Source organism: Odontomachus brunneus, unplaced genomic scaffold (genome assembly GCF_010583005.1).
Source record: "Odontomachus brunneus isolate Ranch 3 - 2012 unplaced genomic scaffold, Obru_v1 Obru_scaffold_118, whole genome shotgun sequence".
NCBI classification, from domain to species: domain Eukaryota; kingdom Metazoa; phylum Arthropoda; class Insecta; order Hymenoptera; family Formicidae; genus Odontomachus; species Odontomachus brunneus.
The window spans coordinates 175,784-203,090 of NW_022639568.1; the positions used below are offsets into that span (position 1 = coordinate 175,784).

The 27,307-nt window shown below is 43.2% G+C and overlaps 2 protein-coding genes across 15 annotated transcripts in view; one reads left to right on the forward strand and one right to left on the reverse strand.

The window, feature by feature from the left end:
• Window positions 1–19,766, reverse strand: part of LOC116849557 (maternal protein pumilio-like) — a 115,080-nt gene extending 95,314 nt beyond the window's left edge. For 3 of the 9 annotated variants that reach the window (XM_032826825.1, XM_032826824.1, XM_032826822.1), the window contains exons 1-4: window positions 18,133–19,166; window positions 17,347–17,568; window positions 16,822–16,950; window positions 16,558–16,695 (exon numbers count right to left, since the gene is read on the reverse strand). In XM_032826825.1, coding sequence (XP_032682716.1) covers window positions 16,558–16,695; window positions 16,822–16,950; window positions 17,347–17,568; window positions 18,133–18,234 — 591 coding nt within the window. In that variant the 5' untranslated portion in view covers window positions 18,235–19,166. Of the gene's footprint in view, window positions 1–12,613; window positions 15,362–16,557; window positions 16,696–16,821; window positions 16,951–17,346; window positions 17,569–17,959; window positions 18,053–18,132; window positions 19,266–19,533 lie in introns of those variants that run through there. The other 6 variants (XM_032826820.1, XM_032826818.1, XM_032826823.1 and 3 more) reach the window with 6 other exon arrangements.
• A 2,099-nt stretch (window positions 19,767–21,865) lies between these two features.
• LOC116849553 (alpha-(1,6)-fucosyltransferase) lies at window positions 21,866–25,997 on the forward strand. 6 transcript variants are annotated; one of them, XM_032826808.1, is made up of 6 exons: window positions 21,866–22,475; window positions 23,322–23,608; window positions 24,092–24,265; window positions 24,342–24,566; window positions 24,645–24,726; window positions 24,880–25,997. In XM_032826808.1, exons 2-6 carry the CDS (start codon window positions 23,373–23,375, stop codon window positions 25,939–25,941), a joined length of 1,779 nt encoding a protein of 592 aa, XP_032682699.1. In that variant the 5' UTR covers window positions 21,866–22,475; window positions 23,322–23,372; the 3' UTR covers window positions 25,942–25,997. The 6 variants fall into 6 exon arrangements, with proteins under 6 accessions (XP_032682699.1, XP_032682701.1, XP_032682702.1 ...); XM_032826810.1 differs by lacking the exon at window positions 21,866–22,475 and adding an exon at window positions 22,482–22,640; XM_032826811.1 differs by lacking the exon at window positions 21,866–22,475 and adding an exon at window positions 22,662–23,009.
• The last annotated feature ends 1,310 nt before the right edge of the window (window positions 25,998–27,307 follow it).

Consider the following 27,307-nt stretch of genomic DNA (forward strand, 5'->3'; position numbering starts at 1 on the left):
GGGGGGGGGGGGGGAACACTCAGCGTGTGACAGCATGAAACTCCCCAGAAGCACTCTCTCTCTTTCTTTCTCTATCACTCTCACCTGCACGCCAGTTCGCTCTATCTCCCTCGTGCATACGGCGGTGAGATAAGAGGGAACGGACGGCACGTGTTCGCATTAGAAAATTAAAAGTCGACTTTGCGGGATTAATGGTTCCGTGATGCAACGCGTTAGCGCGGGCGTCGCGTCGCGACGAAATGCCGTGTCTCGACGAACACGAGATATAATCAACGACCGCGTCCCACTGACCCATTACACCCACCTGTGTCTTCGAAAATGTATTTATAACGCGGGATATTTCAGCGCGCAGATAATATATCCCGCGTACACGGGATTACGCGATGAACGGGATCAATAATTCCGCAAACACGGCTAAACGTGTCCCGGTCGTGATGCTTAAACACGAAATCAACACAAATCAGCATAAATCAACGTACCGCGGTGACGATATTATAGTCGTCGCATACCGAAAGAAACCCCCTCTCGACCGAGGTTCAGAGTCGCTAAATAAACAACGTAACATTATTTACCCTCATGGCGGACTTTACGCTCGGTCGAGTTTTTGTTCCCGCAATGTTGTCGCCGGTGTAAAAATAAATAATCGTCGGGACACGGATGTCCGACGAGAGTGGGACGACGACTCTCTCTCTCTCTCTCTCCCTCTCCCTCTCATGACTCGAACCGCCATGAAAAAATACGACAGTGAGTCAGGCAAAATGGCAGGTTACAGATCGCAGCTTGCTCGCGAAGAAGAAAAACGCCAATTTCGCGCTCTTAACGAAGCCCTTTCCAGCTAGCTAGGTTGTCGCACTTACCCGCGCGCACAAATGGTCATCGCGTTCCCGTGGTGATGGCGGTAGTTCTAAAAGGTGCCTGGACGCGCCCAGCCCATGTTCCTTGCGCGATCGACCCCGCACACAGCTCGAGGATGTTTTGGACCCGCGATCTACGCGCGAATATTCGAATCGTGACCTGAACACGCGCGCGGCACTGATCCCGACCTCGCATAACTGGAGGTTAGTGACGTAATCTCCGCGGAGGCGGGGATGGAGGGGAGAGAGCGGCCGCGAATCGCAGGATTCGAGATGTGTGGCACCGAACGCGCGACAACCACGAAGAGTTCAAAGTCACGATGTATCATCCTATACCATGAATAATAGAGAGAGATACAGTGAGGGAGACGAGAAGAGGGAGAGAATGAGCGAGAGGGAGGGGGAGATAAAAAGAGGGATCGGATCGGCGAAACTGTTCGGTCGAACGAATAAAATTTACTGGAGCGAAAGTTGCAACTCGGTCGGACAAATTGTATAATTACCGTGATGGATGATTAATTCATTTAACGAGGGCGATTACATCGGCAAGATTGCATCAACACAATTTTCCGTTGCAACATACAACAGCGTGTAATTTAAAGTAAAAATACCAATAAACACTGATATCAAAGAATTGGCGTATAAACTGCATTTTACATATGCTTAGTTGCCATTTATCAAGGTGCTTAGTAGTCATTTATCAAGGACAACACTGTTACCTAACCCTGAAACTCTAACTGTTGAGAATATATATAAATATATATTTTCTATATATTAAAAATTTAAATATATATTCACATTTAAAGACCAAAACAATAAGAATGTTCAGTTAGGTATCAGTTTCATTGTCTAGACAATGATACTTTTACTTTGGTCCTCTCGTTCTTCAAGCTGCAAATTTCACGAAGTCTAATTAAAAATAGAGTTATCGAATCGAGTGAATTTTATAAGAAGAATATGCTCTTTCTCAAGAGTAATATCAGAAAATAATTCTTAATCTTTCCTTTCTAATTAAATTAGCCAAATTTTCAATAAATTGACATTAAACTTAGAAGCGCTGAACGGCTGAAAGAATATACTATAAAATGTACCAAATAAATATTAGATTTGCGAGCAATTATCTATATATGTCGAGAAATTATATTATTAATTATATTAACTGTATTATCATTAATGGCAGCATTAATTAACGATTTACGTTCGAGGGAGAACAGTTGACTGTGTAAGTTACTTCTCTCGCGGAGTTCTCGTGACTCTCTGGTGTTAACGCACTTCTTGATAACTTTGCAGAATTTATTCCACGACAATCGTCCCGTCGAAATCAACGAATCGATGTCGAAAACTCAAACGAGTTTTGCTAGCTTAGAAACTGGCCGGATGTCCCCATCACAACGGGAAGAGAGCGGGGGCGAAGGGACTGTCTAAAAGCGATGGAGAGTGACGACGAATCACGTACCGAGTTGGAAAGCGAATCTCTTTTTCGACCTTGTCATTGAGCAATATTATTCAACGGCGGATTTGTCGGTCTAAGCGAGTTTAGCGAGGAAGGCCGCGGATCTACACGTTCTCTCTCTTCCATAGATCGGTGAACGCCGCTTAAAACCACAATGATATCGCCGTTTGGAAAATCTTCTATTTCGCGAAACACAAGCAAAAAGAGAAATACGAACGCGAAGAATTAATCCGAAAATCGGGAGAAATTGCACCGCGAATCACCGAGAAGATTCACCCGGTTTTTCCAGACTTCTCCGATGAAAGAGAAATCGCCCGAGTTTCCCCGATACTTCTTCAGAAGGGTGACAGCCGGCGGAGGAAACAACTCAGGCCAGCTGAGCACGGCGCTCTATCGTTCTCTCACGTATGAACGAGAGAAAGAAAAAGAGAGATAGAGAATGAGTGAGTGAGTGAGTGAGAGAAGGACGGACGACGTGGCGCAGGGGACGAGGTGGATCCGTCTAAAGGTTCGGCAAGGTAAGGGTAAGAGCGTAAGGGTGAAGCTCGGTCAGCCGGGGGCGATATGCTGTGAGTATCGACCGCGTCGCCAGCCATCGGAGACGCTTTCGTACGTTAAACGCGACCGTAGAGAGAGAAAGGGAAGGGCCGCTGAGGGAAAAGCGTGAACAACGAAAACAGAGAAAGGGAGAGATAGACAGAGAGAAAGAGAGAGGAGGGAGGGGGTTAGGTAAAACGAAGGAGAGAGTAAAGTCTATTTAGGTACGTAGAGAGTGATTTGCATCTTCTAAAAAGCGAACTATTGCGACGGAATGTCTATCGGGACTTCTACGTCGCACAAAGCGGGCTTAAACGCAGGGTGAGGAGTATATACTAGCCCGCTACCCTCCTCATCGTCCCTCTTCACTCCTCTCCCTCTTTCGATCGTCTGGCTCAGCCGATGAACGAGGATAGAGACAGTATTTCCTATCTCTCTTTCACTCTCGAAGCCGACCGACGATAACGCTTTTAACCCGGAAGAAGGGGAGGAGAAAGAGAGATATAGATGGAAATTGGAGGGGGAGCGGGACAAAGCGCGGAGGGAAAAAGCACGTGCGAGCGAGAAAGTCGCGCCGGCGACACGTCGATCTCCCCCTCGTATGTCACGTTGCTCCCTGTCGTAGCGCGACGAACAACCGAGGGGTTTTAGTCGTCCCGTTAGAGAGAAGTGACCTCGCTTAGGACAATCTGCATGTCGAGCGCAGAGGAATCGCGAGATATCTCTTCGTCACGGAAAAAGAAGAGGGGAGAGGGAGAGAGAGAGAGAAACGGAGCGTTGAAAACACGCGAACAATTTCAAAGGCGAGAAATCTCAGGGAAGGAAATTCAGCGAGATACTTTTACTTTCTTCAAATTTTCACCGCAGAAACAGCTCAATCGCGGAAGCTCAAGACTTCTAGTCCTTCGTCGCGGCTTTCTCGATTTATGACGTCAGAAGAACGAGAAAGTACACGTTGAAATTTTCCGAAATACGTTGAAATAAAATTATATATTTACAAAATAGTACTTGCAATCAATCAAACAGTAAAACAATACGAACACTTTCCTTTTACTCTAACAACTAATAACTAATCGTAAAATTAACGCGACAAAATCATCACAAAATAAGTTAAAGAGTAAGATTGCATGTTAAATTAATTTCAAATTATTTATTAATTTTTTGAACAAAAGGCAAGTGTTTGGACTATTTTACAAGTCTGCTTCGATTGGAAATATTATTTTACGGATACATGTTTTTATTTCAACGTATTTTGAAAAAATAGTGTGCACTTCCTTGCTTCCAAAGACGAGGAGCTAGGAGCTTTAACGACGCTGTTCAATGTCGAAGAGACCGAGGGAATCGATGGAGATGAAAAATCTACGAAAATATTGCTGCACCTTCGCGAGATCGCTCCAACTTGTCCGAAACATTTTTTCCGCGATTCTTTCGCATCTTTGCTCTTATATGTCGACAGAAGAGCAACGCGGAAAATCGGGCTTATCTCTTGTGACGCGGTATGAATAATATCATGTCGTGGCCGATATCGATCTCAACCACTTCCTCAAGTCGAAGGGTGATATCGCGGATAACCAAGCGCGAAGCGTCAAGGTCTCGTCGGTGCTCGCGATTTTTTCCATTTCTCCCAAAAATAATCAAAACAATACGTACCGTTCGCGCAACAACGTGTCTTTCTACGTATCACTACGTACTCATATTCTATTATATCCCGACCTAACCTGACCTAACGGCGCCTCGCCGGTTGTTTTTTTCGCGGGAAGACAGGACAGTCTTAAAGTTACGCGCAACTCTGTACACAATCGACAGATACATACACACACATACACAACACACCTAAGGATTGAGACTATCAGATTGGAATTTAGGCCTCAGTTCATTTTTTCCAATTTCCAATCAACCAATAGCGCGTCGTTTATATATAGTAACGTGGGACAACGAGTAACGATACGCCATACGAGAGAAAAACAACGCGTTGTTCACCCTCGATACTCCCGCCAACGTTCGTTCTCGTGTCTGTGTGTGTGTGTGTGTGTGTGTGTGTGTGTGTGTGTGTGTGTGTACAAGCGCATGAATAAACCTCGATATGACTTTAATATGTGACACGTACACACGTGCGCGCGCGCATGATATTTCGACAGCAAGACTAAAGTCCATTATTAATAGTCGTTACTTGAAACTTGGGTCATATAAAATACTAGGACCTAAATTTAGTATTAATAATTGCTTGAATCTTATCTTACGTGAGATACTTAGATCAAAATTTAGAGTTGAGTCAACTTTTCAATTGAATTATATATGATATCTACATGATATATGATATGATATATGTGATATATGTTATAATCATGTGATTTAGTTTTTGGAAAAAATCATAATTCTAAATTCAAATCTAGGCATCTCAGCTGAGGTAAGATTCAAGTAAAGTAAGTAAAGATTAACACATGTATTAATATATGTTTTACAGCTAGATTGAAATCTTGGTTTGAATCGTATTAGATGTGTCATATAACAACAATTTTCTTTGTTACGAATGTATTTTTTTGATAAACGCCATCGAATATTATTTTCCGCATTTCACTTTCAAATCCATCGTTCGAATCATTTATAAATTCGTTGTCTATTTTAATTACACAATATAATCCAGTACACAGTAGCAGTACTCCGTAATACGCGCAAAACTGACATTTAGGTAATGTTATCGCATCTTCTGCTAATAAGATTACTTTCACCGTCTCAAGGAAACTTTCTTTGAGATAAGATAGTCAATAAGCTTCCTTGTTTAGTCAAGGAAAGTCTATGAAGTGCAGTTTAGTCGATAAGGAATCCTTATTCCTCAAGGAACTTAAACGTCAGACAACTCACTTCGCGTGTTCTGACGCTTCGTCGATTAGAAATCACGCAGTGACATTGTAGCGTCATACTCGATATATTTGCTCGCGAGAGGTCGCACGCCGCTGGATCGACTCGCGACAAACTTCGCCGCGCTCATACGTCCAATCACCGAGCTCGTCGCTAATCTCGATATACCTCGGCTTATCTTGCCTAACGCGCCAATCTGACGCGCGGAGAACTTCGAAAGCTGAAGTTTCGGACCGAGCTGGACATGGACGAGCGAGGGAACGCGAAAGAGATGTTAGATGTTAGAGCTAGATGTTAGAAGGTTAGAGCCAACCGCTCAAACTTTGCTCCTCCTTCTCTTCATCAGCACCTCTTCGCCTAAACCCCAAACAACTCGCGGTGACTCGTCTCACCTCGCTCGCTCTTCGCTCACCCTGCTCACCTCCCTCGCACCCTCTTGCCTCATCCTCATCGCACTCCCACGAGACGATGACGACGCTCCGCGCGCGCCGCTCTCCTCGACGGTGCGGAGCGGCGTGGACGTCGTTAAACTGCCACGGGGCCACCGACCCTTCCTCCCCCCCGAGAGCCCTCGGCCACGGGTCACGGCCACTGTCCTCTACTCTACTCGCGGGGAATCGGTCGCACGAGAGAAGACTGGTCCCGCTCTATGGGTCAATACGTACACACGCGAGCAGAGAATGGTGCGTACGTGCGTGCGTATTCCGACAAGCGGGCGGTTACGCTCGATCCGCCACCCACCGTGTGAGAGGCTCATTGCGGCTCGTACCTATCGCTGTTGTTTGTCCCCCGATCAAACCTAGGACCTAAAGTCGAAAAGTTCCGCGACCGACTAACGTGAACTTAGATTAAGCGAGGTTAGGGCTTAGAGCTCGGTCACAGCAGCTCTAAGGGATAATTCGCACATGACAGAAAGGCAGAAGTCAATCAGAACTCGCGCTGGTAGAAAAGCAGAAACTGTCGACTACCACTTGACCACAAACGCGAGTTTTGATTGGCTTCTGTCCTTTCTGCCAAAATATGAATTCTACCTGAGCCTTACGGACGATATTCATAGTCCAATCTTATATTTAAGATCATCTTAAGTACTGTCTTAAGATGTCATGAACCAATCACAGAACCGTATTCGCATCTTAAGACATTACTTAAGACTGTCTTGAAATAAGATTCGACTATGAATACCGGCCTTAGCCTTGGGGAGGATGTAGACCAGTGTTGCCAGGTGGTTGAAAAATTAGGCGGTAGATGGCATACTAAAAAGCGGTAGATTTGAAATTTAAAGCGGTAGATCTTTTTTTTCAGAAGTTTCGTAAAATATAAGACATAAAACTGATAGTTAATAAAAAAAATATTCTAATTATCAATAATACAAATACCTAAAACAACTCAATAGCAAATAAAAGAGAAATTATACTTGTAATGAAAAGTGTACTCATAATTTTTTCTGTAATCTTTATTTAGTCTCACTGAATATCACAAATTTTATATAAAACTGGTTAACAGAAAAAATATTCTAATTATAATAATACGAAAGCCAATGTGGTGTAGGAACATAGAGTTCCTAGGGATTATATATCTAGGGAATCTATAGTTCATGTTACATACATATAGACTTAAGAGTAAAATTTTCCTCGCAAAGGACGTTTACACGATAACACCGCTCACGATGGTCTGGCAGTACTAAATTAGAATGGCGGAAATAATATGCTGTTTCAAATGTAATTTTCTTGTAATCGTGGTTGTCAGTCTTTAATGCATTCTTCAAGATTAAAATTTTCAATTTCTAATTCATACACGAATAATCGATAAAATATATAAGTAAAGTAAAAAAAATGGTAGATAATCCAACTAAAACGGTAGACGGTAGATTTGCAAGCCAAAACGGTAGATCTACCGCTAAAACGGTAGACCTGGCAACACTGATGTAGACTGAATATTGGCAAAAACGACCCGCATGTATCGCGAAAAGCGACCGAGTGTAGAGACACACACGGAATGTGAAATGTGTCCGCGACGAAAAGCTCAGATGCCCAGATGTGTTAAAAATGATTTCGGAAAATACCACAGCTTTTTGTTCGTGATGTTTTATAATACGTGCACGTCGCGACGTGTGTTATTTTCTGAGCGAGTCAGCGGCCAAATAACGCGAAGTTTACGGCTTGAAAATAAATATCCGTGGTAAGAAATATATAGATTGAACGTGCGCGACACGTATACGAACGAACGAGTTACGCGTGGCCATTGTCATCATCATCAACGTCGTCGCCGTCCACCGTCACGCACACTCCACACCGCGCGATTCAACGTTGCACGTACAATCCATTATTGTTTATTCGACTGATTAAAACCTGGCGGCTGACCTAGCGTTTGACGCGAGTCCTCGATTTAACATCTCGCGAATTTTTGCGCAACGTTGACAGTTTACTCATAAATATTCCCTGGCCGGCTGAAACGAACCCGTTCATCAACGCTCGCTTGTAATCTCTGCCATTCTGTTTGTATTCGGCACAATTTCATCGTCGCTGTCGACTAAATACTATGACACGTGTGCAGCAGAATTCCAAAACTCACGAAAAAGCCGACGAATTTGACACTCGGAGCGAGAAAAGTTAAATGAATTCTGGGTTGCATTCTATTCAACAGCGAGGTACGGAGACGAGAACAAGTTAGGTATTGAAAGTTATGAAGCAGAAATTGAAATTTGACAAATTAACGAACTGAGTAATGATGAAACAATAAAAACAATTTAATCATAAGCATGTCTTTTTGGCACGCTTTGACCCGATTTAAATTCCAATCTTCAATTCCATCTCCAACATCTGATCTGACGCAGATTTCACGTGATTTATACTGCGATTCCAGACAAAATCGTAAGACTCGTAAGAACTTATAAGTAGATGTGCAATTCTATGCGGATCGTATGTCGTATGATAACTCATAAATATGTGCTTTTTTTTTCGTAAGCTACAACTTTACGATTTACTCGTATATTTGCTTAGAATTGCAGCATTAATTTCTTTAAATTTGTGAAATCTCAAACAAAACAACTGTACGGCAATATTTTCACTCGAGACGATAATTAAAATACTGTCTCTCGAAACCTAGAGTGATCGTTTCACTCAAAGTTGGGGTGGATTCTGACTCCATATGAACAAATGTTTCAATCGATTAGAGTCATGATATGTCTCTCCGACGGTGAAATACGTCAGATTCACTCTACAATTTCGAGTGAAAATAGTCATTCGGCAAATCAGAGTAAAGAATTTACGAGTGAAAAATTACTCAAATCCGAATTGTACGAGTGAAAAATTACTCGAATCCGAGCGCCTCACTTGTCACTATATTTCGAATAAAACTTCGCTCCAAGATATTTAGGGAGTGCATCGCAGAGAAACTCGCGCAAAGGTAGACCCATCCGTCAGAGACGATTTCGAAGATCGCGTCTAGTTTCTCGCTGTGCGCCCGGCGAGAGTCACCCTGAATGACGACGAAGTTGAACTGCGCCGAAAGAAAATATCCGCGATAAAAATAAGCTTTGGGTAGGCTTCGCTAAGCGAGCGAGCAAAGCTGCGCTCGCCGTTATAATTTTGAGATGCTACGCAGAGACAGGAGAGGGGGATATCTCTATGATGTGACGACGACGGAATTTACGTGTAGATAAGGATAGCAGCACCGAGAGAGTGTGCATTCGCCGGTTGCACCAGTCAGATAGAGAATCCCATGTGCGTCGAATTCACACCGATAACGAGAGAATAACGACGACGACGATGACGCGAGTAGCTTTTCTTCTCCCCCCTCCTCTCTCTCTCTCTTTCTCTCTCACCACCGAACTTCGAGTCGCCGGACTCGGCACAAGCGACTATCGATTACCGATACTGTTACGCACAAAGTTCAGTGACATGCGTCTACAACAACGCGATAAATGAACCTTTTCGCGCGATCATTGGCATGCGTGCATGCGAATGCACGCTGGCAAGAGAAAGAGAGAGAGAATAGAGAGTAAAGTTTAGTTTACAATCTTGGGTAAATAACCTACTTGGATTGCATTCCAAAACGTCCTTTTTGAGGAAATTTTACTCGATACTCTATAGTATATGTAACGTGAACTATAAGTATGGAGTAAAATTTTTCTCAAAAAGAATGCAACCTTGGCATATAGCAAAGCGATAAAAACTGGATAGGTACGCAATGCGATTAAGTGCTTAATCTACAAATCCTAGTAAGAATTTTTCATCAAGCGCAAATCAAACTATGAGAACATAAGGTGTGCTTAAATTGAAAATTAAATGACACAACGGAGAGGTGATACATACGGAAAAAATAATAGTAATAGTGAGAGAGACCATAAGGAAAAATTAAAATAGAAATAACGGCACAAGGACAAGGGTTAAGACATACCCTGACATCAGACACAAACATTCCGACTCCCCGAGCTTGCTTCATCCTTTGCAATGACAATACAGAAAAAAATTTCCATGAGAAAAAAATTCCAAAAGCAGAATGAGGTCACCGTAAATCTCTTAAGGATCTCAATGGGACAAGTAGGAACCATTAGTCTAGAGCAAGAAACACAAGTTATGTGCGACAAAGGCGAGAGTATCATGAGAAAGTTGTATATACAAGAGCACAGGATTGTGAATACTCTGTTTAAGAGTTGTACAGAGAGAGGGAGAAGAGAGGAGATAGATGAAAGTTTTTTCAACGCGCGTCAAACAGCTTGGCAATGTTTTTTTTTTTGTTTGTTTGTTTTATATTTTCCACCCGGCAGACGCGCGTGAATCGAGAGCGACGAAATGGAGTCGTAACGCAAGTTTGGATCTCGACGACGGAGATACGCGTATAAATAATGCACAAGCGCGTCTTCTCCGTGTTAATGCACGTGCTGCGTGACGGACCCGAGATGCACACCGTTGTTCTACAGGATCAAAAGTTCCGGGCACGCTATAATTGCACGATCCGCTTAGGATCGAGTTCTCAGCGCGTGTGAATTTTTCAGCAAGCGCGACAGATCTCCCCCAGAGTTGCTTCGCGAATTGAAACGTCGGGTTTTTTTTCTGTCCTCGACAAATCTAATAAAGCTCGAAAAAGCTCGCTCGCCTTTTCCAGGCGCTCTCAATGCACGAAGAGCCACGAATACTCTCGAATTCGTTCGCAGTCTTCCCGGCCGTGGCAGATAAGGACGCGGGAGGAAACGGTTACGAAACAGCGTAATCGGGGAGTAACATTGATCTTGTGTAACGCTTATCAGCCGTGAGTTCCCTTTCGCGCGCAACGTAACAGCTGACTATGCAACTGTCAGTAACGAATGTTCTGACGTCGCAACGGGTAACAACTACGTCACAAAAGAAAATCCGTCGCGGAAGAGAGACGTCTCTGTTTGTCTACTGTCTACGTTTCGTTTATTTCGTATTGTCTACATTTTCATTTCATACGCCTCTGCTATCCGCACAACTTTCAACAAACCCTCGTGGTCAATCCGGTGACCTCACCTCAGCATTCTCCGTTAATCCATAAAAAAAAATTCCGGCCATCCCTGAACAACGACGTGTGGTATAGCGTTGGCGCGTTTATTTTGATATTTCAGCGTCCAACTAACGCTGGACGACACATTTATAGCAATATATTTATATCTAGAGTTAGTGTGTAAAAAAATTGGTTTACGCGATCGACTGGAACGAAACGCGATGCCGAGGTGGACTCAATATAGGGCGAGCGAAGGATTAATAAATATTAATAAATATTTAGGGGACACGTAAGTAAATATATAATGAGAAAGTGTGACAGCGATGTGTGTGTGTATGTGTGTACACATATATAAAGATCTAACATTATATTTCATTCGCATGATTTTAAATTCCGGGTATTGTTCTCTCTGTATGTAAGCAAATTTTCCAAGTTTCTGTCTCATAACTCCTTTTGGAAAATTATATAAATGCGTATATTTGCATCTCTAACCTGGTCTCTGGTCGCGTCGCAACGTAAGACCGTGAGACCGAGTGAATTGCAAGGTTAATGAAGCACGGAGACATTGTTGATTGAGTAACCAACCGGTCCACACTTTTAACCGTTGCAATTTTTCCGGATCTCGTTTTGATCAGAACTGAAATATTGGGCTAAAGCGAGGAAAATCGCCTCAAGGAAACGAGCGCCACGTGATCGTCGAATTTTCTCGAATGCGTCGAGAAGAAACGCAGTGATCTCAAAATCGTTGATTAAGCCGTTTGTCTATATAGAAAAATTCGAGGAAATCAGATAACATGCGGTATGTGACGCAAGGAGAGATATAAATTTCCAAAGAACGACGCACGCCACCAAGTGAACGTGTCTCGCTTCCGACGAATCATGAGCGAGCGAGCGAGCGAAAGTGAAAGCACGAGATCAATTTGGGAAAAGAGCCCAACACAATCGGGATCGCTCGCATTCTCGAAATCGCGTGAAGCATTTTACAACAGGACGAATCTCGTCCATCTAACGATTGAAGAGGAAGAAGAGCGAGCCAGGTCATGACATGACGTACAAAGAACAGATACGTACGCCGTACGTTAGAAGCGTGCTTTCTCATCGTGCACGCGTCACGCTGATCGTGCGAAGAACATAACCTATACGCCGCCAATGGTCGAGCCGGAGGCGACGAGAGCAGGATCAACGTGGCTAGCGACGCGACGCGACACGAGGTGAGGCGAGGCTAGCCTAGGCTTAGGCTAGGCCAAACCGAGCTAACCTAGGCTAGGTTGAAACAAGTCAGACAATGCCACAGCACGTAGCGACGCGTCGAGACGCGGGCGCGGTTTGGTGCGCCGCGATCGAAACGTCGTCGTCGTCGTCGTCGTCGTCGTCGTCATGCGTTAATGACGACAACGACGACGTGAATTTCACGGGGGAGCAAATAAACACAAGCAAACAACGATACCATGTCGGCGCCCAGGTCCTTCATGTCGCAGTAGAGAAACAGATCCCCCGGTGGTTTCATCCAGTCGCCTGTGCTCGCGCCCGCCCCCTGACTGTACCCTATTCCGAAACTCTCCACCGTCTCCAAGGTCGTCGTGGCGTCGGCGGCACGGCGCCTCCTCACCTCCGAGAGATAACGAGAGACCGTTAACCCCGTGATACGGCGTGTACGTGCAACTGAGGCACAGCAGCAGCAACAACGACGACGTAGACGACGTCGTCGTCGTCGACGGCAGCAGCGGCGACACGCGGCAGCACTTTTTTCTTCTCTTCCTTCTCACACGCGCACTGTTATACCCGGCGAATCGGTGGCCGGCAATCGATGGGGATACGACGGCGGTGGCGGCGGTGGCGGCGGCGTCGGCAACCCCCGTCGCGACGCGCTGAAGGCGGCGGCGGCGGCGATCGTCGACGACGATGACGACGACGACGACGACGGGCGCACGAACCAACGAAATCGCACAAACACAAGGACGTTGTTGTTGGCGGCGGCAATGCTCCACCCCCGAACGTCGTCGTCTCGACTTTTCGACGTCTCGTCCCTTTTCTCCTCCCCGCGCGAGTTTGCTCGTGCACGACGATGCTTCCCTCTCGCTCTCTCTTTTTCTCTGTCTCTCTCTCTCTCTCTCTGTCACTCCTCTCTCCTTACCTTCTCTCTATCTCGTGCAGCAGAGCGGAGAGCCGCGCGCGAATAACGCTGTACCGCCGCGAGCCAAACAATGCAAATCGCAGCGCGAGCGCGAGCGCAAACGTGCGCACGACACACCGGAGAGCTAGTGTCACCACTACACTCGTCGTATATACGTATACATGTGTATCACGCACATACACGTCTCTTTTTCTCTCTTACCGCCGCCGCCGCCGCCGCCACCACACTAACACGTACACATATTCGCACGCACGCGCGATACACACGTGAATCGGTGAACGACACACGCACGCACGCACGCGGGGCCACCACGAACGAAGAAGAGAGCAAGAGACGCGGCGAAAGGAGAGACAAACGGAAGGAAGCCGAGAGAGAGGGAGAAAGAAAAAGCGCTCGCCTGTCAAACGCACCTCGTCACCTCGACACTTCCGATACACCTCCTGCTCCTCCGTTCTGTATTCGACACGCTATCCCTGTACTCTACTACTTCTTTCCTCTTCCACCACCACCACCACCACGACTGCTGTGTTGCTACTACTGCTGCTGCTGCTGCTGCTGCTGCTGTTACTACCACAACACCACTTCTTCCTCCTTTCTCCTCTCTCGCGTACACTCCGGGTTTACTGGCTCGCGCGGCCACCGTCGCGCGTTTTATTTACACAGAGGGAGCGAGTCTGGTCCGATTCGAATTGCTCTCGCGGCAAGGCAGTCCATCACGTCCATCCAAACGTATCGCGCGGGACGCGTGGTCGTTCGTTCTCACTCTCGGCGGATCTTTCTCACGAATGCAGCTCTCCGATCGTGTGCGGGTTCTCTCGCGAAACTCGTCTTGTCTCGTTGCGTTACTCGTTCGTTCGTTCGTTCCCCGTCGTCCTGTCCCTTCTCCGACCTTCCTCCTTTCTCTCTCTCTCTCTCTCACTCTCTCTTTCGTCTCTCGCTACCGCACGCCACGAATTTTCCGTCGTACACCGGGCTACGCGCTTCGTCCGACGGAGACTGTGCTTCAAACCGAAACAAAGAACGACGCTCCCGAGGGTGGCGCCGCGAGCGGTGCCTTCGCCAAGCTGCCGGCGTGACGACGCATGTAGACGCGAGACGCCGTCACTGTCGCTTTTCGTCGAAAATTCGAAAGCCCGCCTTTACTATCGGGTTTTTCTCACAAAAGAGAGATAGAGCTACTACGGTTTTACCGAGCCGTTTTTCAACTATGAACGAGTTCTGACTTATCTACCTAACCTAGCGAGTCGTACATTGTTGATAATACATTTCCTCGTTCTCTTATCATAATTAAAATTTTTTGATAAAGTTTCCTTTGCGCTCCGAATCACGAAACGATGAGTAACAGTAGAATATATTTGGTCTAAATAACGAAATGAGTCACACAGAACGTCTAGACAATCCTATCCGATCGTCAACTCACCTTTATCTTGAATTTTCCGGAGAAAATCACACAAAAATAAACTAATCACTTGCAAGTCATTTTCTGAGACCTTGGATCGAAATTTCAGCTACTTTATACACACCGATGTTTCCTGACCCAAAATTTGGACGCATTCTCATAAAAAGATAAAAAGACGATCTCTGGCTCTATTCTGAGAGTTCTTCTCAACTTTACTAATAGAACCATGTAATCTCGTAATGCTTCCTAATGTCAGTTTACGACTGAAAAATCGACTTTAATAACGTTTATAAATGAGTTTTTAACGTAACAAATTATAAAAAGAAAAATGTCCTTAGAAGTGAAAGCATTTTCGATACTCTTAACCGTTTTATATATAATACGTTTTCTTCTCTTTCACTTTTTATTTTAATTATTAGAAGCCATTAAGGAGACATTTTTCTTCGAGATATCGACCGCTGCCAATGCAGCTGTAAAATATAAAAGATCGTTCGCTGGCTCTCAGTGAAATGAAACGAAATCGATGCTGCGCAATAAAGAAATTGACACGAAGATTTACTGCGGCGGAGATATGTAAAAGTCATCGCACGATGCGAAATTTTTCAGGCATAATTCAATGGTGACGTCGCTCGCCGCGGATTTATATTTTATAGACGCGGAGCACAAAAATATGATGCAGCCGCGACAAATAAAATATGAGATGCCCGATATCGGGAACGGTTGGGTGACTTATTATTCACGGGGTAAAGTCAGTAGTTACCTGCGGCCACGCCATTGGACGATAAGGGGGGGATGAATATATTCAGATTGGGGAAACGGTTATCTGTTCGATGAAATCCGATATTAATGCGTCATTAGCGGGAATGATTGTTTAAGCTTCTATTAATATTACTATGTCGCATAGCCAATTAGCGCAATCGCGATGCGACTAAATATAACGAGTCGTGCGCTGCACTTTCTAAGATTTAAGTAGCCATAAATCATCAACTTAAAGAGAATGTTGCGGATAAATGTTTTCCAGGTCAACGCGCAATTATATTAATTAGTGAGCATATAGGTGTTTCAAATCGTTGCCATTTATAGTCTTCCCTTACGGCAAATGTGTAGTTTCTCGATTTCTGGCGATAAAAATATTCACTTCCCGTATTTTTAAAGAGTCATTGGGGATTCCCTTGATGGATATAAATGTCCATTTAAATCCTTAATTAAAGTTCTATCAATAACTCATTGCTTTCATTGATAAGATTATTCTGAACAAAATGGATTGCACAAGAATCCTTTAACCTGCTGTAATGCCCAGTATTACCACAACTACATTTTCGAACTACAAAGGTCGTCATTAGAAGTGACGAAGATTTATTCAGCTAAACGACCGAATTATGACCTTGACACGATTTCTCGTTGAAATTTACCACTAAAAACTTCTCAAATAAGATATTCAGATTTTAATTCAAAGTTAGATGAGTTTTTTTAGTTGAATCACGATTATAGATAGAAATATCATATATATAATTCAACTGAAAAATTTAGATCTAATTCTAAATAAAAATCTGAGTATCTCACATGAGACAAGTTTCAAGTAATGACTATTAATACAGCTCTTAGATTGATGAAAACATTTATCAGATGACAATGGAATATGAATATTTTTAACATGAAGGACTGATACATTTGCTCTTGTTTTTGGTGCCTAAAGCACAATGCGAAAGTATTCACTATTTGTCAAACCAAATAAAGTATGTCTCCAGTTTAAATAGAATCATCTATTCATCAACTGTGAGATACACTATTCGTTTAGAAGATCCTTTAATTGCCTACGTGAATCACAAAGCTCAACATTTTACATAAATACACTTACCTGTCCGTTCCTGAATTGTTGTTGCTGCTGCTGCTGCTGTTGCTGCTGCTGCTGTTGGTGATGAAAGAGCGCCACTTGCTGTTGAGCAGTCATTTGATTGTTCAAATAAACCAAGTGCTCCGCACCAGGCGCGCCGCTCTACAAGAACAAATATAAGACATTTGAAGATTATATGGAATATTATTCACCATATAGAGTGTAAATTTACGGTTTTATACAGAACATATAATCCGAAAAATGTAGTATTTGACTTTTATTACTTACTTTTATCTGCATGGGATGTATTTCATATGGTAAATGTACATTATTCATGGTTTGCAATCCAAGTTGCTGAGACTGACTTTGTTGTGGTACGCTGAGCTTAGTCATAGAATATTTCCATTTTTCTTGATTCTGAAAATATTTCAATTATGATTCATCACTCAGTATTTGTAGCACTAACATTTTTGTTTATTGTAAATTATATAGTAATAATGTATATTATATATTAATATATATGTAATTGTATATATAATGTAATTGTATATTATGTATTTATATTATGTAATTATATATTACATAGAAATAAATCAATAAATATGACAAATATGTACATAATACAATTACTGTCATGTAACTATATATAAAATCTTAACTGCTTGTTTTAACTGCACTTTCTTAAAATCCCTGCAACTATGAAATAAACTAGACAGATTCAAACTATGAAGACTGTGAGGAAGAATCTGTAACTTGAATAGCGCAACGAAAACAAACCAAAGATTTAATCTGTGCATATCTTATTACACATACATTATCAACGATAACATCATCTGCTAAGGCCCAAGCTCTTGGGGCTTGCTTCGCTTGGAAAGACGAAGACTGAGTGTTAAACTCTGGCTCTGTAGGGCGTTGGAATACATAACCAACCATTGCATCGTCCTGAGTTCTGCTTACACCCATCTGATGGGTTTGACCAGCTTGAATTCGCATATTATCACCACCAGCCATAGCTTGTCCACACTGTTCTGCATCCTACATAACAATACACATCTCATTAGACTTAGATTACAACTAGCACAAGTGCTTTCATCTCATTGTATACAGCATAACATCTTATAACACAATGATGAGATTGATACCAAAATGAAGACTAATAAACTCCCATCATTCATGACTGCATTTTGCGAATTAGCTTCACTAAGAGTCTTTACTTTTAAATCGCACACGACGACAGAATTATCAATGACGCGACACTCATGTGAACAATATTCTTTCTCTCTCTCTCTTTAACTTGGCTTCCGACAATCACACTATTTCCCGAGAAAAGGAGCACTACACCCGCGTCACGTCGTGCGCATTTACGAGTCGATCAAACGACGATCATAGTCTCCTGAAATACTCTCCACCGACACCGAACACTCACGCTAATATTCACGAACATTCCACACCGTCTCGGTGAGAGCGCGGCGTCGAGGTTATGGCGACCGATCGCGATTGCCATACAGCCACGCTTGCTCGCATAGCAGGACAACGGTAATGACGGGCAAAAATGCAGTCGCGATTGACAAAGGGGTAAAAAAAGACGCGCGTCTATACCGTGGGTAGGTGGCCGTTGGCGGAGGTAGAAGTGTGATGCAGCTGCATGGAGGATGCCGGCTCGCCCCCGGCGCCTCCGCTGCTTGCGCCGAGCCACTTCATGTCCTTGTGCTGCTGCTGTCAAGCCGCGCCGCTGTCCCAGACACGGCGGACGGACGGCAGAGCTCGCTGCTGGGGCACCCTTCGCACCTCGTAAAGGTTAGCTTTCGGTTTAGCTGTCGAAGCCGGCGGCGTCTAGCTGCCGAGGAGGAAACTTCTCGCTACGGCCGTTGCGCGAACATGTTCCGTACGCGCGCTGCCGTTAACGGCGGCACATCCTCAACGTTTCCACGACGACGATGAAGACGGGGACGAAGACGACGACGACAATCGCACAACGGCGACGGCGGTTACGATGAATATACGACGACGACGACGACAGCGACAACGACGTTGATGGCGATGACGGGGACGATGACGAGGACGACGACTGCGGTGACGGTGACGGTGACGGTGACGGCGACGGCGAGGGCGACGACGACGGCGACAGCGACGGCAATAACGGCAAACGTCACACGGATATCACCGAGAGCACTCGGGCGTATTTACCGAGCTGCGAGCGAGAATCAGACAGGTACAGCAATGGCAGCTGTGTGCGGCTCCGGCGCGCTGCTGCCGGATTTTTGACAACACTGTGTGCTCGCTGCCGGACACGAAGGGAAGCGAGAAAGGGAGAGGAGAGCTAGAGAGAGAGAAAGAGGCGAGACAGAGAAAGAGTGAGAGAACACAAAGGAAACCGTCGTGAGCGGCGAGCGCGCACGATGACCGCAGGATCGCACACACACTCACTCGCTCTCGCTCGCTCGTTTGAGGGCGAGATCCCGGCCGAAACGATGATGTCGTAGCACAGACGCGACGCGCGAACCAACGAACGCGTACCGATTGACCGACCGATCGACTACACCGCCGCGGATACGCTGGGTTACGCTCGAGAAAAAGACGAGGAAGGAAAGAAAGATGAAACAAGCGAGAAACGACGAGTGCATGCACGTCGGCTGTGAGGGGAAGTGGGAAAAAGAGAGGGATTGCGAGAAGAGAGTGAGACAACGATAGCAAGCAATGGAGTGCAAGAAAGAGGGAGAGGGAAAGAAAGAAAGAGTGAATGAGAAGACTGACGAACGGACGCGAGAGAGAGAGAGAGAGAGGGAGAAAAGAGGACGGAAAATGGACGAAAGTCATGGATATTTAATTCCTCGTTTGACTTATGCGACAGAACAAATAGGATTCTTTGTGATCCCTTCTGTTTTACCTTGTTCCCGGACGCGAATGGAGGCACGCGAATCGTCAATAAATATCTCGACAAATGTATTCGTCTCTCTCTCTCTCTTTCTTTCTCTCTACCTTTCTTGCCCTCTGCCTCACCTCTCCTCTCTGTCTCGCCCTTTCTTCTATCGTCACCTCGAATCTCACGTTATTCTCCGTCTCACGGAGTACAGCTCTTGCGTCTTCTCCTCAGCCGGTCATTTCGTTAAAACTAAGGCTTAAAATACACTATTCACAGGTATGTACAGCCACGCGATGCCACAGACACACCGTGTGCGTCCACCGGCGTACGCGCGTTTCGCGCGCGCGAGGATGCTGCGTGCGCGATTTTCGTGATGAACAAGAAAGAGAGAGAGCGAAAGAGAGTGGGAGGGAAGAAGACTTGGAAGGAAGGAGAGAAGAGCGCGAATAGGAGGGGACACAGACCGGCGGGGTGGATGGGGATGGACGACTTTGTGACATGTTATAACGCGTGCTCGTACATGCGCGCATTTCTTACCGATTTCTACATCTCCTAAAGAATTCACCACGAAGTTTCGTCTACAATTACGCCGACTGGCCGTCCCGTTTCTACGTACGCTTCGCAACCGTTGTAAAAATTCAATTTTCATGCTGAAGCGAGCGGTGAAACTACGCGCCACCTGCCGTCAAACAGAAATTCATATCGTAGATTGGAAAATAATAGATGTGTCGTGTTACTTACACTTTTTGCACCTAAAATTTCTGCTATTTATCGCTGCACCTTCCAAATCGTTTCGTAGTCTCTGCGTTTTATTCTCTTTTCCAAATTCTAATACGGTAGCTCAATCCCGAAATGGAATACGACCAAACAAGTTATTTCAAGTTCGACGTGCTTTGTTTCAATTGATTGAGTTGCAATCTTTAATTCGTGATCCAAAGATACTTTTAAGCTGCTATTAATTCATATTGCTTGAAAATCAAGGTCTTTCACCTGTCGTTCAGCCGTTTTATTTGAAAAAGGAAGATTTGTCCAACCTGTCATTGAATCATACTGCGACGTCAATCTGTGATGAAATACTAGCGCTTCGTAGCGGAGGACTTTAAAACTATAATATCGGATTGTTAGGCCTGGTTTATAATAGATGTCGTAAGCCGTAGGAATTGGCCAATCGTAGCTGATTATTTCTATAAAAGTCGTTACATTAGTTACAAGTCGATTGCAACTCTTGTTGCGAAAGTCAATCAGAAGCGTCAATAGCACAATTGATGCTTCTGATTGGCTGTTGCAATAAGAATTGCGTCTGCTTGCGATCGGCTTGCAACTAATGTAGAACGTCCTTAATAAATGACTGTGATTGGCTAATTCTAACGACCTAGGCTTATATCTATTGTAGATGAGAGACCCGCTAAAACGCGACTGCCAACCAACTGCTTGACTGGATGCTTTTCAGCTACGTACCAGTTTATTGGTTACATATTATCTAAAATATTTTTTAAGATAACATGCAACTAATAAACTAGTTTTAACACACGTACGTAGCTGAAAAGCATTCTCCATCTAACAGTATGGTCGAGTTTTTTAATTCATCGATGGATCCATTGATGAAGGTAGAGTTTTTAAATTCATCGATGGATCTATCGCATGATGCATAAATGCATCATATTTGAATGCATCATAAGCGTTTCGTTGTATTTACGCATCATGCGATGGATCCATCGATGAATTAAAAAAACTCGCCCTATCATGAAAAATGTAAAGATTGGCTGCGTTCAGCAGAGAAAGTTGCTTTGCAACTGTTGTAAAATTCGTGAATCTAATTGGAGCATGCTCTTAGTTTTGGTTGAATCCAAGAGCATGTACCAATCATATTCACGAATTTTACAACAATTGCAAAGCAGCTTTCTTTTCTGAATGCAGCCGATCTTTAGATTTTTCATGATAGAGCGAGTTCTCTGCTGAACGCAGCCATTGGTAATGAAATAAATCCTCCAAGCGAAGTTGTCAACAAAGATTATTATCAAATATTTTAAAATTTAAAAATCTTCTGTTTTCACAAACTCAAGAAAAAGCTGAAGAAAAAGATTTGTTATCTTCTCTTCTACTCTTTTATCGAGAAGTAGTACGAGTCAACAATTGATCAGGCGAACCACGCTTGTCGTAATGCACACTTAACGATGACTGAGACGATATTTTTATTTTCAAATTCTGCAACCGAAAGGCATATCAAATAACTTTTATTTTCAATTAGCACGATTGAATATAGAATTAAAAAGTCTTTTATTTTTAAGACATACGACTCAGTTATGGATAAGAGGAGCTTTTACCTTTCAGTCCTATACAGCACAAATCTTCAAAAGACGTTCTAAGGACATTATACATCCTAAGAACGTCTTAGAACATTCTCTGAAAATTTTGTGCTATCTAAGGTAGGACGATCGAGCAGCAGATCATATAAATTTCTTCAAATTTACCACACAGTGGTTTTTAACCTATTTTACTGTATTTATACATATATATAGGATGCATTTCGTATCGTTATTTTTAAGCAATTAACCTTCTCTCCTCCTCAATAAGTATGATAAAGAAAAAGAGAGGTTAACATGTAACTAAGCATCATAAAAAAAAAGTGTTTTTCAAACCGCAAAAAGTGAATTGAAAGTTGTACAATTTAAAGGAAAGCATGTGTGAATGTGAAAGAGTGGAACTACGCTCCGACACAACCGGATACCTGTAAAAGATAAAACAAAAAAAATCCAGGGGAGCAAGATTTTACTCGCTCTCTCCAACTCTGCTTCTGAGGTGTGTGCGTGTGCCTTGGAGCGGACTAGTGCATTCACCGACGTCGTTATTAATAACCGGCGTTGGTAATGCGCAGTGGTTGGTTCTCCTACGCCTAGCGCTCGACTTGTGTCCTGTCGCTCGAGTGCCAACGGGATGGGAACAATCAACTCAATAACGAGTGCCGCGACGGACAGTGCGTCTCGATTCGATCTTGTGTTCCGATGATTGAGTGCTCGTGAAGAGCGCGATAGCGCCAGACAGATGACAGATAACCGTCGTGCCGTTGCCATCGTCTTTCGTAAGTCCTGTGAAACTGATTGGCCGATACTGCAAACGTGACCTCGACGAGATCAGAGATATCGAGACCGGCGATAAAACCATTGGGTTCAAAATTGCATGACATAGGCATGCGATTATCGTCCTTAAGAACTTTAAGTGCAACATGATTGCTCTCACGATGGAGGTACTTTCTCACGAATCTGACGTCGGAATTTGAACTGTCATCGCGGAGTTACAGAGAGATTACACCAGTCTTGATCTTCACGAAGTCTTCGTTCGCGGAAGCGACGACGGGGCCCGTTTCCGTAACCGTTTCCGTCACGGTTACAGGCGCCGCGACTATCACAGATCGGTCACGCTGATATATCCCCGTCGATGTGCCTCGCACGCGTGTAACGTGCGAGTGCTTACGCACGCCGGCCTTTGAGCCCGAGAACGTATAGTGCGGTGTGCAGGTTAGAGAAATCGCGATACGGTCACGCGAACCCAGAGGCGGAAGCAATTAACGTTACTACATATTTTGTTGCATCGTACAGAATGTCAACCTGGCTCCGCACGTATCTCGACGTTTATTTTTTTATTACCTAATAATCGACACGTTGACAATCCCAGCACGACACTGCGCAGAACCATTTTCTCCGATAAGAATAATTTTCGCACTTTAGGCGTCTTGAGAATCATATTTCTGCATCGTTACATCCCGGTTGACAGTCACATCGCTCATTATCGCTATGTGTAGATTCGATAAGTTTAACCTTTATACGTGACATTGGAAAACATACACAAGTTCAGCTTAGTTTAAGAAGTATTTAAGAATATGCATAAGAATGAGAACTGTTTGTTTTTCTCACAATTGAATTTTCAGGTGGCGTAATGTGACACATCACAAATTAGAGTACTATCTGCTTTAGTGAAAATGGCAGCTATTTGGTCAGGACGACTTGGTTGGTTGGGAAAGATTGTGATAGCATTGCTGGCCACATGGCTGATAGCACTAATTGTATCCATTTCCCACATATTTAAGTCAAACATCTCATCCAGCCAAGATGCTAATACTGCCAACAAAGTAAACACACAACGCCTAGCCAAGATGGTCAATGATTTCGAGATTCTAAAGAAGCAGAATGATGCTCTGAAGACCTTCATATTGGGGTAAGTTTATGTGTACTAAAACAAAAATGAAGTTTATATCAGCAATAACATGTGTTTTTAGCAATATTACTGAAAAATATAGGTTATCCTGACTATATTGTAAAAATTATCAAATTTATATATATATATTTATTTATTTATTTATTTATTTGTTAATAACAGTGTCATTAACTGATTAAAGTTTTCCAACTTTGTTGCAAAAATATTTGAGAATATTATTTTTGCTGATAATAAGTTAAGCTAATTGCTATTAGCAATTTAATCATGGTAAATAAAGTTGTTCTCTAACTTTGTCAGTAACATATATTTTTTTCACATTGTTAAGAGCATATTTTGTTAGAAAGATTCAGTAAGTCGTTTTCTGAAAAATATAATTTTACTAAAAACATTTTTATTAGATAATTCAGATAATAATTCAAAATTCGTAGCTCAAGACACAGAGTGTCACGACCTTTTCGTTGTACAGACTAACGTAATTTCCAGAGAAGGCTCGAAAGCTATGCAGGGCGATCACCTGGGGTCCATACAGGACAGACTGGAGAAAGCATCAGCTTACTATGACCTAGCGGAGCAGGTAGATAGACCAAAACATGGAGTACCTTCTTTAGAATACGAAGAATTGCAACGACGAGTGAGAAATGATATTCAGGAGATGTGGTGTGTACAAGAACGAATGACCAAAGCTTTGCTTGGTCGCGATGCAATAGATCACGTGTTCAGTTCTGTACTGCAGGTATTACATAGCAGCCGAACTGAATAAATTTAAGAAGAACATTGACGATTTCACGCACGATCAAAAGGAAAAAGAGAAGGAGATACAGGATGTATTGAAAAACGTATGGGAACATAAAAAATCACTCATAATGAGTGTCGACAGGATGACGAAAGCAGACGGTTATAATGAATGGCGAGAGAAAGAGGCAAAAGACTTGTCTGATCTTGTTCAGAGAAGATTTAGGTAATATGCATTTTATCGTTAAATATTCAAACTCTTATAAAGTTAATTTTTTAAACGCGTTTTGTATTTTCTTTTAAGATATCTGCAAAACCCCGCCGATTGTAACAAAGCGAGAAAGCTGGTGTGTAGTTTAAACAAAGGATGTGGATTTGGCTGTCAGGTGAGAAAAATTTAGCTATATAATAACTGTAATTCACACAATATAATAATTGTATAATACAGAAAATGTGATATATAGTTATTGTAAGTATAATAACTATGTAACAGTCTTCAAATTATTTTTTAAATAAACTAATATTATGCTTCTTTGCAGCTTCATCACATCACATACTGTTTCATGGTAGCTTACGGTACAGAGAGGACATTAATAATAAAATCAAAAGGTTGGAGATACCACAAAGATGGTTGGGAATCCGTGTTCAAGCCGCTCAGCGACACTTGCGTATCTACAAGCGGCATTTCGCATTCCAATTGGCCTGGTGACCCTACCAAGCAAGTGATATCCTTGCCGATTGTAGACAACGTCTATCCTAAACCAAAGTACCAGGCGCCTAGTGTACCCGCGGATCTAGCAACAAGATTAGAGAAAATTCACGGTCACCCACTCGTCTGGTGGGTGGGACAAGTATTGAAATATCTGATGCGACCTCAGGATCACGTGAAGAAGACGCTGGATGAAGCAAAGGAGAGACTCGGCTTCAAGAAGCCCATCGTCGGTATACACGTACGCAGAACTGATAAGGTGGGCACCGAAGCAGCTTATCATGACATAGACGAATACATGACCAAGGTGGATCAATATTTCGATGAGCTCGAGACCAAGCCAGATGTGAGGAGAGTCTTCTTAGCTAGTGACGACCCAAAGGTGATCACGACGGCCAGGAAGAATTATCCAAATTATGAGATAATAGGCGATCCGGAGATCGCCGAGACCGCATCCGTAGCGAAGCGATATTCCGATACTTCGCTGCAGGGAATAATTATGGATATCCATCTGCTGTCAGAGTGCGATTATCTGGTATGCACGTTCAGTTCGCAGGTGTGTCGCGTCGCATACGAACTGATGCAGACTTTTTACACGGACGCGTACAACAAATTCACGTCTCTCGATGACATATATTACTATGGCGGACAGAATCCACATCCACATGTGGCCATCATGGATCACAAGCCGCGGAAGAACGGCGAGCTTGAGCTGAAGATCGGCGATTTAATCGACGTATACGGTAATCATTGGGACGGTTTTTCGAAAGGGTACAACAGCAGAACCAGCATGACAGGACTGTTTCCTAGTTTTAAGGTGAAAAATCGCATAGCCGCCGTAGACTTCCCCAAGTATCCGAGTGTCCCGCTCTTGGAGAATAAAACTGATTAGAAGCGAGGTCAGGTTATATGTAAATCTGTTATGGATCGTGTTCTTGGGACATCAATGAAAACAATACTGGCACAATGTATTTTGCTACTTGTAAATGACAATTGTCAACGCGTTTTCACGACTGTTTCCACGTGTTTTTGCCGAGGAATTTATTAGCTGTACGATTACGTTCGATTTAAGGAAGTGCATGATACATATGTATAACTTTCGTTGAGGGACGCGCTGATTAACGTTCCTCTTCCACTCGTTTGTAATCTTTTTACGGATAAAACAGGATTGACGTTGCGATGGTAAGTTTAGAATTAAGATTACAATAGGCCACAATAACAGATAAATGTAGCAATACGGTATTCTTAAGATTTTGATATATTTTCATTGAAGTTACAAAGTGTAATCGTTGATTTGATCGTTGATCAGAGATTTAATTAGAGCCGTAATCCTACCGTATTATTATGGATTTCGGGAATTTTAACGCGACACCGGTGATTCTTATATATGCATATATTTGCTTTGAACCATGTACATACATCGGAGATATAATGAACCCGCAGAGAATTCCATATATCGCGCGTGTTAAAATATCGGTCGTTTGTGCCAATACATTATCGCGAAAAAATTTTTTTTTATACCGACGAGTTGAAATTCGAAGGTTTCACTGAAAAAAATAGAATACGTAAAGGTATTCTCAAGGTCTCTCGCTCATCGCGCGCTCTCTACCTATTAGCCTGTTGTAAATAAATAAAATCGCGAGAATCACGGGAGACTGCTTCAATGGTCGACTCGACATGTCCGGATAACGATCACGTATCAATGTTCATTGTCACAACGTACAAATTGTATAATATACATATTATATGTGTAATATACATATACACGTACAAATTGTGTAATATACAGATTACAAATTGTATAATATACAATTTATACACGCCACACACCTCTGAAGCTTAATGTATTACGCGTGATATGTAAAAAAAGAAACAGAAGTACACATCTATATATATATATATATATATATAGTTAATAAATATATATATATGCGCGCGCGCGCAAACATCGAGCTAGGCTTAAGGCCTACCCTAAGTACGTAGGGACTTTCCTTGTATACATGTTGTAATATATTTTATACGCGAATCGCAAGCGAGAATTGTTATTACAAAATCTGAATTTGATTTTGACTAAATAAATATTTCACTCACAAAACAGAGGGTTCGCCCATTGCTTCCTTACATTGAAAAAAAAGAAAGATACGGTTATGATTACTTCTTCATTGAGAAAAAGATAATTGGGTAAGCCAATGATTATGGAAGCAGGAAGTGGACTGGAGCCTTAACCGAGAGTCGTAAAGGAGAAACAGAACGAAGAA